General features: G+C 55.5%; 2 protein-coding genes across 2 annotated transcripts in view; one reads left to right on the top strand and one right to left on the bottom strand.

Moving 5' to 3' along the window:
• Positions 1 to 30: 30 nt before the first annotated feature.
• Positions 31 to 17,164, bottom strand: part of SYN1 (synapsin I) — a 44,828-nt gene continuing 27,694 nt past the window's right edge. The window contains exons 6-13 of the mRNA XM_046672975.1: positions 5,913 to 5,975; positions 5,015 to 5,157; positions 4,849 to 4,923; positions 4,649 to 4,751; positions 3,222 to 3,368; positions 2,780 to 2,867; positions 2,088 to 2,679; positions 31 to 1,055 (exon numbers count right to left, since the gene is read on the bottom strand). Coding sequence (XP_046528931.1) covers positions 920 to 1,055; positions 2,088 to 2,679; positions 2,780 to 2,867; positions 3,222 to 3,368; positions 4,649 to 4,751; positions 4,849 to 4,923; positions 5,015 to 5,157; positions 5,913 to 5,975 — 1,347 coding nt within the window. The 3' untranslated portion in view covers positions 31 to 919. The remainder of the gene's footprint in view (positions 1,056 to 2,087; positions 2,680 to 2,779; positions 2,868 to 3,221; positions 3,369 to 4,648; positions 4,752 to 4,848; positions 4,924 to 5,014; positions 5,158 to 5,912; positions 5,976 to 17,164) is intronic.
• On the top strand, positions 10,157 to 14,087 carry TIMP1 (TIMP metallopeptidase inhibitor 1). Its single transcript, XM_046672994.1, has 6 exons — positions 10,157 to 10,327; positions 11,274 to 11,402; positions 12,166 to 12,245; positions 12,429 to 12,555; positions 12,796 to 12,920; positions 13,814 to 14,087. The coding sequence occupies exons 2-6, from the start codon at positions 11,282 to 11,284 to the stop codon at positions 13,982 to 13,984; spliced, it is 624 nt and encodes a 207-aa protein (XP_046528950.1). The 5' UTR covers positions 10,157 to 10,327; positions 11,274 to 11,281; the 3' UTR covers positions 13,985 to 14,087.

Genomic DNA, 17,164 nt, shown 5'->3' with positions numbered 1-17,164 from the left:
CGCTGAGGGGTGAGGGTGAGTGAGTCCAGGCAGGGAGTGGAGGTTGGGGGGCGGTGCGGACGACACAAACAGCGCCACTGCACGCATCACCACAGGCGGCACGATGAACGAGGACCACATATGCCAAGCACGGCACGAGAGGAGGCCACGTCAGTCACAGACACAGACGTCACGGCAAAGGTGGGGAAGTGGGGGACCACTGGCCTTCCATGTGCAAAGGATTCTGGGAGGATGGGTGGATTTTGCATATTTAAAGACAGCTGTCGGAGGCAGAAAAGTGGGGTGGGGGTCCCTGGGGAACTGAGGGGTCCTAGCAGTGGGAGGAGCTCTCAGTGTGTTGAATGGGGTTGGGGGAGAGGTGAAGGGAAATCCTTGTGGGGTTGGGTGGTGGCCTTTGAAGAGGTGGATCTCCAGAGATGGGAGAGCCATGGCAAGGGGCTCAGAGGTAGGGGTTTCTTAAAGATTTGGGAAATGTCGATGGATTACAAGGTGTGCTGGAGAGATTATGAGACCAGGAATAGGGCTTTCCAGGAGTTTTAGGGCTCCAGGAGGGGACTCAGTGGTGTTACGGCCAGAACAGGTTGCGTGGTGTTTGGGAGCTTCTGGGAAGGAAAATGCACTCTGGGGGGACCAGGAGTGGAAGTTTTCAGGAATTTGGAGGGTCTAAAACTGAGAAGTAGGTCTTGAGGTGACTGGGAGTGGGCTTCTAAAAGAACCTGGGAATTCTGAAGGTCAGAATTGGATTTAGGACCAGGAGTGAGCTTTCCCCAGGGACTCGGTCATTCTGAGGCATGAGAAGGAGGATCTTGGTGAGCCAGGAGAGGGCTTCTCAAGGGATTTGGAGATTCCAAAAGTGGGAAATGGATTCAGGGCCCAGAGAGGGGCTGCCCAGGGACCTGAGGGTTCTCAGGGTGGGGTGTCAGTCGGAGAAGAGGCTGGCGAAAGACTTCCTCAGGCTGCGGATGGTCTCAGCTTTCACCTCGTCCTGGCTAAGGCTGGGCCTGGGCGGGGCTGGCTCTGGAAGGTTGAAGGCATTGGTCAGAGACTGGGATTTGCTAGAGAGAGACAAGGTGGAGGTGTGGGAGGAAGGGGGGGAAGAGGAAGGGAGGAGGGGGAGAGAAACACAACGTTACCCCAGGCCCGGCCCAGCCCTGCCCCTGTGGTCCTGGGGCTGTGCCTGTGCCCCACCCCCCCACAGCAAGGGCCTGGGCTCTGATGGGTTCTCAGGTGGAATGGGGGAGCCTGGGGCCAGGAGGTGGGATCTGGGCCGGGCGGGAGGACTTGCATCCAGGGTGAAGTCTGGGATTACTGAGAGAGTCTTGGGCTGAATCTTCTCTTCAAACTCTAGGCTGGCCTGGGAGGAGTTTGATATAAAGGTGAAGACCTGGGCAGGGAGGTTTCTGGTCGGTCGAAGGGCAAGGAGTCCAGGAGGGAGCTGGGGGAGGGACTTGGACCAAGAACAGGCCGGGAGGGCAAGTCTAAGGGGGAGCAGTTGAGTGGGAGAGGGAAGACTTTTGAGCCAAGGCGTGGGGAGGTCTGGAATGGAGCAGAAGTGGCAGAGAGGATGCTGTGATGATCTGGGAGGAGACAGATGGACCAGAAGGATTTGGGGAGGGACCAGAAAGGAGCCTGCAGGAAAAGTATGAGGACCGACTGGGAAGAGTGTGACGTGACATAGGAGGACTATGAATTGGACCGGGAGGAGTCAGCTTGGGGAGGAGGAGGAGGAGTTCGGCAGGGAAGGCTCCCAGATGGGCTGGGAGGAGGATTCAGTGGGTGGGGAGGTAATGAAGGTGGGTCAGCAGGGGGCCTGGGGTGGGCCCAGGGGGGCTGGACAAGGGGACTTTCCCAGGGCCTATTGGGAGGACTGTGATCTGAAAGTGGGGTTTCTCTGGGATTCTGGCACCAAATCTCTGGGATGGAGGCCAGGAGCCTCTGTGGACTGGGAGGGGTGCTAGCTTGGGGGAGGGGTTTTGAGACCCCTGGATAGGACCTGGTTGTGAGAAGCCTGGGAGCTGGGGCTGCCCTCCTGGTGCAGGAGCCCATTTGTGAGCAGCAAGGCGAGGGCTACTGTGAAGTCCCCTTACTTGAGCTGGGGGTGCGGGGGTCCCCCGGCAGCAGCGGTGGCGGGTGGTGGCACATCCTGGCTGGGTTTCTGGGCCAGCTGTGGCTTGGTGGGACGTCCAGCGGGGCCTGGGCCGCTGGGCCGCGGCTGCTGCGTGGTGGGTGGCCCAGTGCGGGGCATGGGACCCGCCTGGCTGGCCTGGCGTGTGGGGCCGGCAGGGCCTGGGGGTTTCTGGGGTGGGCCCTGGCGCTGCTGACCACCGGGTGGAGCCCCTGAGGCCTTTGGTGGAGCCTGACCAGAGACGGAGGTCTGACGGGTAGCCTGTGGGGGGCCTGCCTGGCGCTGGGGAGAAGGGGAGGCAGGTGGGCGGGCTGCAGGCGGTGCCCCGGGTCCTCCCGCCACTGGCCGGGATTGGCGGCCTTGACCCTGGCTCAGCGGCGGGGCCTGGGTTGCAGGCTGCTGGGGCGCTGATGTGGGACTTGGTAGGCGCTGGGGCAGGGGGCTGCCAGCTGGGGGTCCAAGGCCCGAAAGGTGCTGCTGTCCCTGCGGGGCTGGGCGCTGCTGCAACGGGGGTCCCTGGCGTTGGGGGCCTGGGCCCGGCTGTGGAGGGCCACCTGAGGGACAGAGAGAAAGAGTGCACATGTGAGAGTGAGCAAGTGAGAGGTGAGGGGCTGCCAGGACAGTAGGGGCCCAGGAAGCCAGCCCCTCACTTACCCTGTGGCGGGGGGCGTTGCTGAGCCGGTGGCCCTGCGGGCTGCTGGGAGGTCTGGCGGCCCAAGGGCAGGGCCCCTGGGGATGGAGTCTGTGGCAGAGGAGTGGACAGGAGAGGTTAAAAATAGTTACCAGCCAGCAGAGCATCAGCCAATCAGAGTGACACGGGTTCCCTGTGTGCTGGGTGTTGCCGCATTTGTGGCTGAGGGGAGGGGATGTCAAGTTGTGTGGGGGGGGACTCTTCCCAGGTTCCCAGGGGAGGGGTCAGGAGGTACTGAGGAAACTCAGGGTGGCAGCTATTTATCAGTTGCCACCACATGTGTGTAATGGTGATGCCCTTAGCCTGCTGATCGTCAGCTCTGTGACACAGCATGACCAAGGCTGTCCTGCCCGCCACCAGCTCCTGAGGGCCAGCCTGGCCCTCGCTCAGTGCCAGGGCCCTGACCTGGCTGTGGGAGCCCCTGCCAGGGGAGGCGTCCCGCTGCCGCTGCCGGGGCAGGGCCTGGGCCATCTTGTTGACCACGAGCTCTACGATGAGCTGCTTGTCTTCATCCTGGTGGTCGCCAATGAGTGGCATGGAGGAGCCCACCACCTGGGGGAGGAAAAGGGATCCAGTGAGGAGAGAGGCAGGAAGTGACAGTAACTAAAAGCTTTCAGTTGGCAAAAGGCGTGGCAGCTGCCGAGGAAGGGAGCTTCAGTCTGAGAGGCTCCGATTTTGCGCCGTGACGAAGGCCTGTCTCTTACGGGGTCCTTGGAGCGGGGGTCGGCAAACTAGGGCCAAATCCGGCCCAGCACCTGGTTTTGTATGGCCCCCGAGCTAAGGCTGGGTTGTACATTTTTTGATGGTTGAAAAAAATCAAAAGAAGATTTCATGACATGTGAAAATGATCTGAAATTTAAATTTCAGTGTCCACAAACAGTTGTATCGGAACACAGCCACACTTAATTTGTTGGCATATTGTCTCTGGCTGCTTTTGCACAGTTAAGCAGCTGCAACAGAGACTCTAGAGCCCACAAAGCCTACAGTATGCACCGTCTGGCCCTTAACAGAACACATTTGCTGAACCCTGCTTTGTAGCCTGCTGGGTGCTTTGTCCTTTACAAAGAACACTGTGGTTTACGTGGTACTTTACAGCTTACACAGCTCCTTGCCCTTTACAAAGGACTATGGGATATATGATGTGTTTAGACTTTAGAAAGTGCTTTGTAAAGGGCACCACTGTTTACAAAATGCTTTCCCATATAGAAGGCACTCCTGTTTGCCGAGCACTCTGAATTTTCAAGGCATTTTACAGTTTACAAATTGCTTTACCATTTATTGGGGACACCGCTGTTTACAAAGAGCTTTAGAATTTTGAAAGCACTTTGCTCCAATAACAAGAACTTCCTAGTTTACGGAGCTCCTTTTTTATATTTTATAAAGTACTTTGCTGTTCACCAAGCACTTCCTAATTTATAAGGTAAACTTATAACTTTCCAGTTTAGTATCAACCACCACTCTTTATAAAGTACTTTATAGTTTACAAAGTGCTTTGCTGTTTGCCATAGACCTGTCAGTTCACAGAACACTTTACAGGTTACTAAGGGCTTTGCCATTCACCAAGATGTCTCAGTTCACGGAGCACTCTATAGTTCAACAAGAGTTTTGCTATTCACTAAGGATGTCCAAGTTCACAGAGCAGTTTAGAGTTTACTAAGTATTTTGCCATTTGCCAGGAATGTCCCAGTTCACAAGGCACTTTACAGTTTACTAAACATTTTGCCATTCACTAAGGCCCTTCTGGGCCATGGAGTGCTTCACAGCTTACAGAGTGTTGCTGCCATGCTCCTGCGCCTCCCTCTGTGCCCTCACCAATCCCTGGGTGTTCCCACCTCGATGATGTGATCCCTTCCATCCTTGCCATGCAGCGCTTCCACAGCGCAGATGTCCAGTCCGCCAAAAATCTCTGAGCATGTGTCCACCCACAGCTTGTACCTGCCGAGATGTGGGGCAAGGAAGCCTGTCAGTGCCTTGCCTGGGTAGCCACACTCCCACCGTCACGTCCCCTCCTGCCTGAGCTCAGGCCACCCACCTGTCAGACATGGCAATCTGCTCAAGCATTGCAGAGCCAGTGTTGGTCTTCCAGTTTCCTGACACTGACGTCCGCCTGGGGGACAAAAGGAGAGAGGCTCAGGGGGGCCTGGGCTGCACAGGGCAGGGCAGGGGACCCCTAGCTGGGCCTTGGCCTCCCCACTCACATGTAGGCCTTGTAGTTCTGCCCAATCTTCTGGACACGCACGTCATATTTGGCATCAATGAAGGGCTCGGCAGTGGCATATGTCTTGGTCAGTGCTACGACACTTGCAATGTCCTGGAAGTCATGCTGGTTGTCCACCTTGACCTGTGGGAGTGGGGCGGGGATTAGGGCCTGGTCAGGACCATGCAGCGGTGGGCACTGGGGGCGTGCACACAAATGACACAGGTGAGCTGCATGCACAGAAACTTGGGCAGACACACCAAGACATTCAAGCATGCATAATCCTGGGTCTCCCGGTTTTTACATGTGCACACAAAGACACAAAGTTGGGTGTATACAACTCTGTGAACAACTAAAACTATTGAATTGTCCACTTTAAATGGGTAAGTTGTATGGTATGTGAATTATATCTCAATAAAGCTGTGGAAAAAATGTGTGTATATACAGTTATACGCATATGGACACCCAGACACAAAATCAGTTGTACACACAATATACCAACATACAGAAGCACAGACAAACATACAAATTACAAGTCTGCTTTCTATGTACAGAGACAAAATCAGATGGACAGAAAGCATACAGGACCCCAAGACCCTTGAACATAAAAGATTACGTCGCGTGTGTTCCACACAGAGGCATGTGTATATACAGACACAACGCTGGACACACTAACAAAATAACAGGATGCGTAAAACGGGTGGAATGCATAATAGTAAACTGGGCCAACAAAATCTAAGAATGTGAGGAAAAAAATACAAATAGATAAAGACACCCCAAGACACACAATCATATAGAATTACTCGTGTGTTGAATACACAATATGCATCTACACACAATGCCAGGAGCACGCACCATTTACAAACACACACATGTATGAACCCCAACTGGGGATTTACCTTGCCCATCCCAGAGTGTGCATGTCCCATCTTCACAACCACAGGGTACGTCGTGCTGCTGAGCTGGTAGAGGGGAAAGACAGAGCATGGTCAGGGCAGGAGGGCTCAGTGCCAGGGGTGGGGGTGGTGTGGAGGAGAGCTGATCCACTGGGAGCCACTTCCCAGAAGAGGCAAGTCAGAGATAGACAGGCAGCAGCTGGGGGTCACACAGCACCTCCAAGCCCAGAATCGAACCCAGAGCCCTGCCTGCCCGTCCCTCCCTCCTCCACCTCCGAGTGGCAGACTTCCCACCTCTGCTTTCCCGGGCAGAGGCATGGGATAAGGGTGGGGGACTTTGCCGGAAAAGGGAAAGTCTATTTTTACAGTGAATGGATGATGGAGAAGTGAGTCTGTGCATGTGCGTGTGTGGGGGTGTGGTGGTGAGCATGTAGCAACTGGACCCCTCAGCCAGGCCTTATATGTAAGCCTTGTCCACACACATACACAACCTAGAGACATAGACACAAACCCTCGGAACTCAGATCTACACAAACCGACCCAGAGGTGCCCACACGCTTTGAGCCCCCCAAACTGGAAAGGCCCATAACCAACACAGGCTCCAGAGCACAGCTCGCTCTCCGGCTGCACAGAGCCCCACGCAGGCAGCCAGCCAGCCAGGTGGGCATGGTGGAGGGCAGGGGCCAGTGCTGCCAGCCAGCCTCCTTGCCCAGCAGCACACACCCAACATTCGTAGACACACAACACTTTTGGGCACAGACACAGCCCCTCTCCTCCCGCCCAAAGCCACATAACAGAGGGACATACACAGAGGAAGGATTACCCATGCAACACAGAGACAAATAACCCTCAGAGGCACAGTCATGGAGTGCAGAGGCACACACAACTCTGACAGGCACAACAGAACTGGGGACATATTCAACACTCGCAGACATACACACCACTCCTAGGCATGTGCACAACAAACAGAAGGACCTATACCACATACACAGGTACACACACTTCTAGGGATTCACATACCCACTGAGGCCCATAACACAGAGACCCCTACCACACACCTGGGCACACAAAAGTATATCTAGGGACACAGTGAAAAGGCCATATGTACAAACGGAGAGGCATGCGTCCAACAGAGACACCCACAACCCTCCTTATTATACAGACAACACTCCTGGCTGTGTGCATGCACCCACACGCACTCACACACTCACACATTCAGGCTTGGGGGCATCTCAAGCTTCCCCGGCCCTGGGGTCCCCGCGGGCGCCGATGCGCGGCAGGGCCACGCCCTCCTCCCAGCCGACGGGCAGAGCGGCGTTCCCGTTCCCGGAGGGGCAGCTGGGGCGGGGGGCGGTTCCCGGTTCCCGACAGGCACAGGAAGTCCGCAGGCTCAGGGTGACCGACTGACCTTCAGGCCTCGCCCCCCACCTTCCTCATTTCCCAAATGACTGGCGTCTCGCCGGGGCGCTGCGGGGAGGCCCCGACTTGGGCTGGGGGTTCCGGGCGCGCCTCGAGCGAGCCTTGCAGGGAGACGCGACAGGGGCGCGCGGCGGGGAGCGCGGGCGCACAGGGCTGGGTGAACGCGCATCCACAGTTCCTGTGCCACCTGGATCCACCTTACCGACGCAGATACACAACTCCCAGAGCAGCCCAAAACACACGGGGCTGTACAAAACCCTCAGGTACACACAGACACCGCACGGAGGGGCGCACACCACCTAAAGGCACATGCACAGCTCTCAGAGGCAGAGACGTGGCAGCGAGCTGGATGCGACACACATGCACACACCCCGAGGTTTCTAGGCCCCTGTTTTCCTAAACCCTTCTTGTTTCCTCTGGACCTGAGCTCGAACTCAACGCTGTGCACATGTGTGTGCCCGCACGTGTGCACATGCAGGGAGCTTTGCCCTCTGAGATCCCCTGGAGAGCCCTAGGTTTGAATCTTGGCCTCTCCTCGTCCTAAGGCCACGTGGGACCCCAGGCAGGTCACTTAACCCCTCTCTGGGCCTCAGTCTCCTGATCCGTACAAGGGGCACAATCAGGCCCAAGCACTTGGTGTGTCGTGGGGATTGTCGGGTGCCCCAGCTGCGCACCCAGCTGGGCCCACAGCCCCCACACCCATTCAGCTCCCTAGATGGTCACACAGCGGGACACCCTTCCATGAAACCCCACCGGTTTCAAAACCTGCGCAATAACCTAGATCCACACAACCTCTCACATGCGGACAGTCGGCAAAACTCCGTGCTGACTCAGGTTTCAGAGCTACAGAGGTGGCGTCAGAAGCAGGGTCATCCAGGGGGCTGTGGCAGGACTTTCCTTTCTCCCTCGTCTCCATTCGTCACCCGCCCTTAGCCTCCACTCTCGTGAGTCCTCACTCCCCCACTTTCACAATCAGCTTCTCCAAAGTCCTGGGGCACTTCCCTTCTCCCCTTTCTCGTCCTCCCAGCAGAGTCATTTCTTCACTCTCATTCCGGGGCAGGTCACTCAATCCCTTTGTGTGTGCCTCAGTTTCCTCCTCTGTAGAATGAGGATACGGATGGTCTCTAACTCACAGGGATGTTGTGAGGCATAGATTGGTTACTTCAGGGGAGGGGAGCGCTCAGCACAGTATCTAGTGCCCAGGAAGCCTCCGTCCAGAAAGCGTTGGGTACTGTTATTATTATCATCGGTTTAACATCCCTTGGTTCTCCAGCGTTAATTAGCAAGGAGGTAATCAGGACTGACTGAGCGAGAACGTAGTTAGAAAGATTTTAGAACAGTGCCTGATACACAGTAAGCACACTATAAATGCTACTGGTAGATTTTGTTGTGGGGGGATTGCTGCTGTTGTTGATTGGGCTAACCTCCCCGAGTTAATCAAGCTTAATCAGCAAGGGAGTAACGGAGACTGAACGAGAGAATTTACCCAAAGACTTCAGGGCACAGTATACAGTAAGTGCTCAGTAAGTGGCTGCCATCATCACTACTGTCATATTATTATTGGTTGGTCCTCCCTGAGCTGAGGAAGGATGTTAATCAGTGCTCAGAGCCCTTTCCCAGGCTCCAGGGAAGATTCAGGCGGCATCTGGAAGCTGGTGGGCAGGGATTGCCTCACCCCACCCCCCACCAGGGCTGTGGGAGGGGTGGTGGGGAAGGGCCGGGGCAGGATGGGAGGGGATGGGTTTTCTACTGACTCACTGGCCTCTTTCACCACCATTCAACTCCCCCCACCCGATGCTCATGAATTCACCGGCACCTTCTCTGCCTGCCAGGACTGTGCCACGCCTGGGTGAAGATCCTGGCACCAGTTAGCCTAGGTTCAAATCCCAGGCATGCCCTGTGATCCTAGGAAAGTTCTTCACTCTCTCTAGACCTCGGATTTCCTCATATGTAAAATGCGAATGATACTGGTACCCATCTCAGAGGCTTTTTTTTTTTGAGGAAGATTAGTCCTGAGGTAACTACTGCCAATCCTCCTCTTTTTGCTGAGGAAGACTGGCCCTGAGCTAACATCCATGCCCATCTTCCTCTGCTTTATACGTGGGACACCCACCACAGCATGGCTTTTGCCAAGCGGTGCCATGTCCGCACCTGGGATCCGAACTGGCAAACCCGGGCGGCCGAGAAGCCGAATGTGTGAACTTAACTGCTGCACCACCGGGCCGGCCCCTCAGAGGCTTATTGTGAGCTTTAAGTGAGATAAATTGTGCCGAGTGCCTGGTACACAGCTGGTGCTATATAAATGCTGGCTATTTGCCTGTGATTTTCGAGAGAGGGTAAGACCCAGGCTCTGGCCCCAGGCCACCTGATTTCAAATCCCAGTTCTGCCACTTATTAACTATGTCTTGGATAAGTCACTTACTCTCTCGTGCCTCAGTGCTCCGTTCACCTGCCTTATCTCCCACCACCGCTTCTACTGATTTGTTTCTTCTCTGCCTCCCCCACCCTTCACCAGAATGTCGGCTCTACCAGGAGAGGGATTTGTGTGTGTGTTGGTGTGTGTGCCTGGCACACAGTAGGTACACAAGAAATGTTCACGGAAGGAATGAACTAATTCGGGCTTCAGCCCTGGGGAGGTGGGGGACTGTGGCTGGACCGACTTTGGAGAGAGTTTGGAGACTTGAGGGAATTGCACTGGAGGGAATCCACTGAGGCCTCCTGGAGGGACTGTTGCCAGATGCGCTCATGGGGGAGGAGGATGGCCAGGGCGAGGCCCAGGGGGAGGGAGTGGAGGAGGGTGCATCTCTTTTTCGGCAGCCCTCCGCCCGCCCCTTGGCCTCCACCGATGGTGGGCGGATGAGTAATGCATCCAGGAAGCCTGGAGGCCTGTGGTTTCCGCACGGCTGCCACCCCCGCCCCTCGCGTGGACATTTATCCTCCGCCGCTCAGGCCCTGCCGCCATCGCCGCGGACCCAGCGCCTAGAGAGACTCCAGCAGAGGTAGGCGGGGGCCCCGGCGGCCTGCAGGGCCTGGAGCTGGGCTGGAGCTTTCCCGCCAGCCGCCTGGCTGCTGGGCCTGGCTGCTGGGCCTGGCTGCTCGGCCTGGCTGCTCGGCCTGGCCGGCGGGGCGGGTACCAGGACCCCGGGCTGGTCAAGGGGAAGAGGGCAGGAGGCTGGAACTACTCCCCCAATCCCGACACCCCAAACTCCTCCAAACCCCTGACATCCATCTCCAACTCCCCCAACCATGAGCCCCTAATATCATTGATGCCTCCCAAGCTGCCAACTCCCCTAATTTCCCTGAGTGCCCCCCAAATCCCCCTAAACCCCTGAAGCTCCCTAAATTTCCCAAGCCCCCTAACCCCCAAGACTCCTAAATCCCAGCTCCCTAAACCTCAGAACTTACTCTGCCCTCCTATCCCTCAGGCGCCCCCACCCTCTTAGGCCCCCAAACTGCCCCTGCTCCCCAAGCCCCCAACCTCCCCCCAATTCCTCCACCTCCCTCCACTCCTCGGCCTCCTCTGTGGCCTCCTCTCTCTCAATGTGCACAACCCGGAAATTCCCAACCTCCCCCAAACTCCTCTAGCTCCCCAAACCCCAGATGCCTCACCTCCAACTCCTCAAGCTTCCGACTTCCCCAACCCCCTCCCTCAGCCCCCTTATCCCACAAACACCACAACCTCCTAATCACCCCACTCACCCAGTCCCCTCCATCGCTCGAACCCCACGCTCCTAAACTCTCCAGATACCCGACTCCCCTAAACTCCTCCGGGCACTCAAATCCCCAACCCCTTTCCAATCCTCAAGCCTCCAACACCTCAAGCCCTGGTGCAGGCGCCTAATCCCCGCTGGAGTGGGCGGGCGGGGGGGGGGGGGCAGGATGGGACGGGAGGCCTGCCCAGGTCTGCGGATCAGCTGGGCTGATCCCTTCTCCCCACCCCTGCAGCACCCACCATGGCCCCCTTTGCACCCCTGGTCTCCGGCATTCTGTTGTTGCTGTGGCTCACAGCCCCCAGCAGGGCCTGTACATGTGTCCCACCCCACCCGCAGACGGCCTTCTGCAGCTCTGAGTTCGGTGAGTGGACCCCACTCTGCCCACACACTCTGTGCTTTGGTCTCCCTCTCAGTCCAGTGGGGTTCACCACGGTGCCTACCTCTAGAACAATTCCACTCTGCCCTGCCCTGCCCTGACTCTGCTTCAGCCACACTGGCATCCTCACGCTTCCTTGATCTTCCAGGCCCAGCCCCACATCAGGGCCTTTGTACTGGCTGCTCCCTCTGCCTGGTATACCCTTCCCCCCGGGTATCCACATGGGTGGCTGCCTCAAAGGTCACCTTCTCAGGGTGGCCTTCCCTGACTACCCTATTCAAAATTTTAATCCCTGCTCCCTAGTTCTCCTGATTCCCCCTTACCCAGCTCTGAAATTCCTCATCACACTTAATCCTTCCTAACATTCCATAGACTTGTTTATTTTGCTTTTGTTTAGTCTGTCTCCTCCTGGCTGGAATGTGAGCTCCACAAGGGAAGGGATTTCTGTGTTTTGTTCACTGTTGTGTCTTTAACACCCAGAACAGTGCCTGACACACAGCAGGCACTCCGAAATAGGAGCTGAGTGAATGAACACTGATGAATGCCTGTCAAAGGCTTAAAGCGGTGCCTGGCAAAAGCAGGCGCTTATTATACCGATGTGCCTCTTAACACATGTGTAGATCACTTAGGTGCTGCCTGGCATCCAGCCATCCCTATTTCAGTATGTGCTTTGCTAGTATTATTATTGTGATTATTTTATTGGCTCATGCAGTCCATCTGACTCATTTCCTTCTCTCCTCTTCTGCAGTCATCAGGGCCAAGTTCGTGGGGACCTCAGAAGTCAACCAGACCACCTTACAGCGGCGTTATGAGATCAAGATGACCAAGGTAGCCCTCCTGACCCTTCCCCAGCAGTTTCTAACATCTTCCTCCCTGGCGAAAAAAAACCCTCTGGCCACCAGTTGGCGAGGAAGTTAGCTGTGATCTCGGGATGCTATGTGACTTCAGGGAAGAACGTGGAGTGGGAGGATTATGTCAGTAAAAGAGCCTCTTCCCTTCATCCATCGACAGATGTTCAAAGGGTTCAGCGCCTTGGGGGATGCCCCTGACACCTGGTTCGTCTACACCCCCGCTATGGAGAGCCTCTGCGGATACTTCCACAGGTCCGAGAACCGCAGCGAGGAGTTTCTCATCGCCGGTGAGGCCCCGCCCCCTCGCCCTGTGCCACGCCGACCCTTTCCTCAGGCGCTGCCCGGCAACCGTGAGGGGCCGAGGCTCCGGAGGAACGGTCCCAGTTGAAATGGGGACCGCCCCAAGTTCAGCCTACTAGAAGACTGGGGTTTTGCCCGGCGGGGGTCTGTGCTCCTGGGACGCCAACCAGGCACCGCCCAGCCCCGCCCAGCCAATCAGAAGTTGCCTGTTGCCCCCTCCTTCCCAGGACAACTATTGAACGAGAAGCTGTACATCACCACCTGCAGTTTCGTGGCTCCCTGGAACAGTCTGAGCTCCGCTCAGCGCCAGGGCTTCACCAAGACCTACGCCGCCGGCTGTGGGGAATGCTCAGTGAGTGCCTGGGCCCTGCCCGCCACCTGGAAAGCCGTCCTTGGGCTCTTCCCCAAACCATGGCTTGTTTCTTGCTCCCTCTGGCTAGTTCTTGTCCCCATGGCTGCTCCCCAAACCCTAGGGCTGTCCCTGACCTCTCTTGCTGTTCCCCCAAACCTGAGACTGTTTCCCTGGAAATTCTGGTTGTCCTTTTGCCCTGTGTCTGATACCTGGGGGTTCGCTGTTTCCTGGACTTTCTGGCTGCTTCCTGTCCCTCTAACTCCCCCTTGTGACTATTCTGTAGTCCCACTGTCTATTCCTGACCTGGGATTGCTTCTTGGTTCCCTCAAATTTCTCCAAGAACACAAAGCGCTGTTTCCCAAAGCCAGTGCCTCTTCCCCAGCACATCTCATTGCTGCTCTGCAGCTCTGCATGTTCTGCTCACAAAGGCGTATTCCATTGCCCTTCCGATGGTTCCGAGGCTGCGCCCTGATAGGCCTGAATGTCCTCTGACCCCAGTGCCTGTCTGAGCCCCACGGCTCCTTCCTAGGCTTAAGATCCGCACCCGCCAGCTGTTCCCTGCTACTGCCAGTTGTTCCTTATGCAATGGGACAGTTCCCTGGGAGATCTGCCTGACTGACTCCCCCATGACTGTCCCCAACCACTCTTCCAGGAAACTGATCCTTTCGCTGGCCCACTGTCACCTAGCCCAGCCCAATGACTGTTTCCCCAATGAGAGGGGCTGTTCTTGAGTCTGTACCCAGGTGGGGCGACACCAGTCGTGTGTGTCCCATCTCCCCCCCCACCCCCCCGCAGCTCACTGTTGAAAGCTGAGGAGGGGGAAGTTCTGCTCCGTGGGGGAGGTAGGGGCAGGAGGAGAAGCCCTCAGAGACGTGCCTTGCTCCCCTCTCCAGGTGTTTCCCTGTTCATCCATCCCCTGCAAACTGCAGAGTGACACTGATTGCTTGTGGACGGACCAGCTCCTCACAGGCTCTGACAAGGGCTTCCAGAGCCGCTACCTCGCCTGCCTTCCCCGGGAGCCAGGGCTGTGCACCTGGCAGTCCCTTCGGCCCCGGACGGCCTGAATCCTGTCTCCAGCAGAAGCTGAAGCTTGCACAGTGTTCACCCTCTTTCCCATTCCTATCTTTCTTTCTTCAAGACAGTGAAATAAAGAACTACCACCCAGCAGGCAGCGTCCCTGTGTAGTGTCTGGGAACAAACCCATGTCGCTGATGACCTGGTGGGAGCACCCTGGGGCCAATGTGGGGGTGGGGGGTGAGGGGTGCAAAATGTTGGCTTTCTATATTTTACATAAAATGTGAAGATTTGGTAATGATTCTCTACACTGGCATTAGCGTTGGTAATCTGCAACATCGTTAATGGTAATTTAACCTGCATTATCAGCCACAACTTACTGGATAATCTCTCTCCTCAATACTTTAAAACATTTTACTAATTTATAACTGCTATTTGCACAAGGCTCTCCAGTTCATAAATGACCCCCCTGCTGACGAATCACCACCTCCTTGGCAAATCCCCCTAGTCACAAATCGCTCCAGTTGACACGCTCGTTGCGAATGCCCTGTCAACGGGCAAACTGCTCTCTTCCTCCCTTGGGCAGGGTCCTGATGTCATCCAGTGAGGATGTCCTGCCCCATCCAAACCTGTGGGTGTTACTGTCCCCCCCTTTAGGTTTTGTACTCTGAGTCTGACTTGAGTGAAAAGGGAAACCCCCAGGTGACCAGAGGCGCCCCCCACATAACCCAGCCAAGGACTCTGGACAAAGGGGTAGCCCTGGCGCCCCCCATGGCCTGCGGGAGATTCCTTGGAAGTGGCTGTTTGGGGAAAAGGAGGGGTGGGGAGAAGGTGTAATCTAGAAACCCTCAAGCTCTGCCCTTCTCCTCCTCCCCATGCCTCTCCTCCCTTCACTCCTCTGACCGACTCTGAAGGAAATAGTGACAGCAGTGAAGTGCAGGCAGGGCTGAAACTCAGGACCAGCCAGGTGCGTCAGCCCACACCCACCCTACACCTCCCCCTATGTAGCTGTCCCCTCACTAAAACTGGGGCCTCTAGACCCGAGCCTCACCTTTCTGGTTCATCTTCCCCCATAAAACCTGAGTGAAAGACCCCCCCCGCCCCCCGAACTCCCTTCCTTCAGCCTTCCTGCCTCCGCAGCTGGGCCCAGGCCCCTCCAGGCCCTTCCCGGGCCCTGGCTACTGCCTCTCAAAGTGTGACTCGAGTGAGTCTCAAAGTGACTCCAGTGAGGCCCCTGGGAACTGGACTTTTAGACTGGTGCAAACATTCAGTGGAACACTCAAGTGTCCTGTTGACCTGAATCTGCTTGAAAAAAGGCCCAATGTATCTTCTTTGGTAAAGGAAAGGACCCTCTAACTCCCTCCCATCAGACTACCAATAAGACCCCCTGTCTCCTCCAGGGTGTTCTGGTTCACTAAGCGTGGCCCCCTGCATCCTCAGTGGTCCTGTCCTTTCACAGTCCTGGAAGCTTACCCCAGGGCCCAAGGTATGTGCTGGATCGGGATAGCTGGATTTCCAGCGCCCAGTGCTTACCTGCCTGTGCAGGGCATGCGCACTGTGGCAACAACTTCTATATCAATGTCTACACCTTGGTTATGTCCTGGGAGGATCTGAACCCTGACCACTAACAGGGGCAAATGGTAGCCTTTACTGATGAGCACAACTGTAACGGAAGGGTCTGGGCCCTGGTTTGGCCCTGGTGACCGTGTCACTATTGGCTCAGCTGCCTGCAAGAGTTTGGCAGCTACTGACAGTACAAGCCCTAGTACCAGCTCCCTGACTCTGATGCTGTCCCCTGAGCCCTCAGCTATTTCAACCCCTGGGAGGAAGGTGAAGTAGAAAGTGGCAGTGGAAGGATGGAACCCAGTGTGGAGGCCATTCTCTTGGCGACCTGCCCACCTACAGTTGGTGCCCTGATCAAAACATCAGTGCTTCATGGGCAGGGCTGACCACCAGGTCCTACTGCAGGCCCTTCCACAGAGTTCAGAACAGCATACAAGGCCACCTCCCCTAGGCCCCAGCAGGAGCTCCTAGCAGGCTATCTGTAGTCCTGGGGTTGTCACATTTCCTCAGCACTCTTCTAGAAAATCCATTAAAGTGAATTACCCCCCGCCGCAGCATTCCATGTGTCTGTGTGTGAATCTCTGCTTGGGAGAGACTTGATGGCTGAGAGGAAGCACACGGGGGTGCCAGCCCTGTGAGGCGTGCAGCATGGGGTCCAGCTCACTGGGGAGCCTGGGGGCCAGCCCTTCCCTCACGGGGCCTCAGTACTTCTCCCTAAAAACGGGCCTTGCAGTCCCTACCCAGAATCCTTCTGAGGTCTGTGCTAGGGTTGGAGGATGATTAACGGGAGTATTCGCCCCTTGGGTATTTTTTCAGGTCAAAACACATGAAACTGTCATAACAGTAACTTCATGTGTAATATTACTAATGGTGATTTGATTTCTCTACAGGCAGTGTAGTGTAGTGGTTAAGAGCGTGAATGCTGGAGCCAGGTCATTTGCATTCAAATCCTTTCCCTTCCATCCTAGCTCTGTGTCCTTGGGGAAATCACATTACCTCTTTGGGCCTTAGTTTCCACATCCGTAGAATAAGGATAAAAACAAGGCCTAACAAGGGAAAACAGGATTGAAACGAAAAAACAGCCCACTAATTGGGAAAAAATATTTACAAGTTACTTATCCGACAAGGGGTTAATCTCCATAATATATAAAGAACTCACACAGCTCAACAACAAAAAAATCAAACAACCCGACCAAAAAATGGGCAGGGGACATGAACAGACATTTCTCCAAAGAAGATATAAGGATGGCCAATAGACACATGAAAAGATGCTCATCATCACTAATCATCAGGGAAATGCAAATCAAAACTACACTAAGATATCACCTTACAGCTGTTAGAATGGCAAAAACATCCAAAACCAAGAGTGACAAATGTTGGAGAGGTTGTGGAGAAAAAGGAACCCTCATACACTGTTGGTGGGAATGCAAACTGGTGCAGCCACTATGGAAAACAGTATGGGGATTTCTCAAAAACTTAAAAATAGAAATACCTTATGACCCAGCCATCCCACTACTGGGTATCTATCCTAAGAACCTGAAATCAGCAATCCCAAGAGTCCCATGCACCTCTATGTTCATTGCAGCATTATTTACAATAGCCAAGACGTGGAACCAACCTAAGTGCCCAGCAACTGATGATTGGATAAAGAAAATATGGTATATATA

This window comes from Equus quagga, chromosome 10, assembly GCF_021613505.1.
Source record: "Equus quagga isolate Etosha38 chromosome 10, UCLA_HA_Equagga_1.0, whole genome shotgun sequence".
Classification (NCBI taxonomy): Eukaryota; Metazoa; Chordata; class Mammalia; order Perissodactyla; family Equidae; genus Equus; species Equus quagga.
This window is presented reverse-complemented; position numbering and strand designations above follow the sequence as displayed.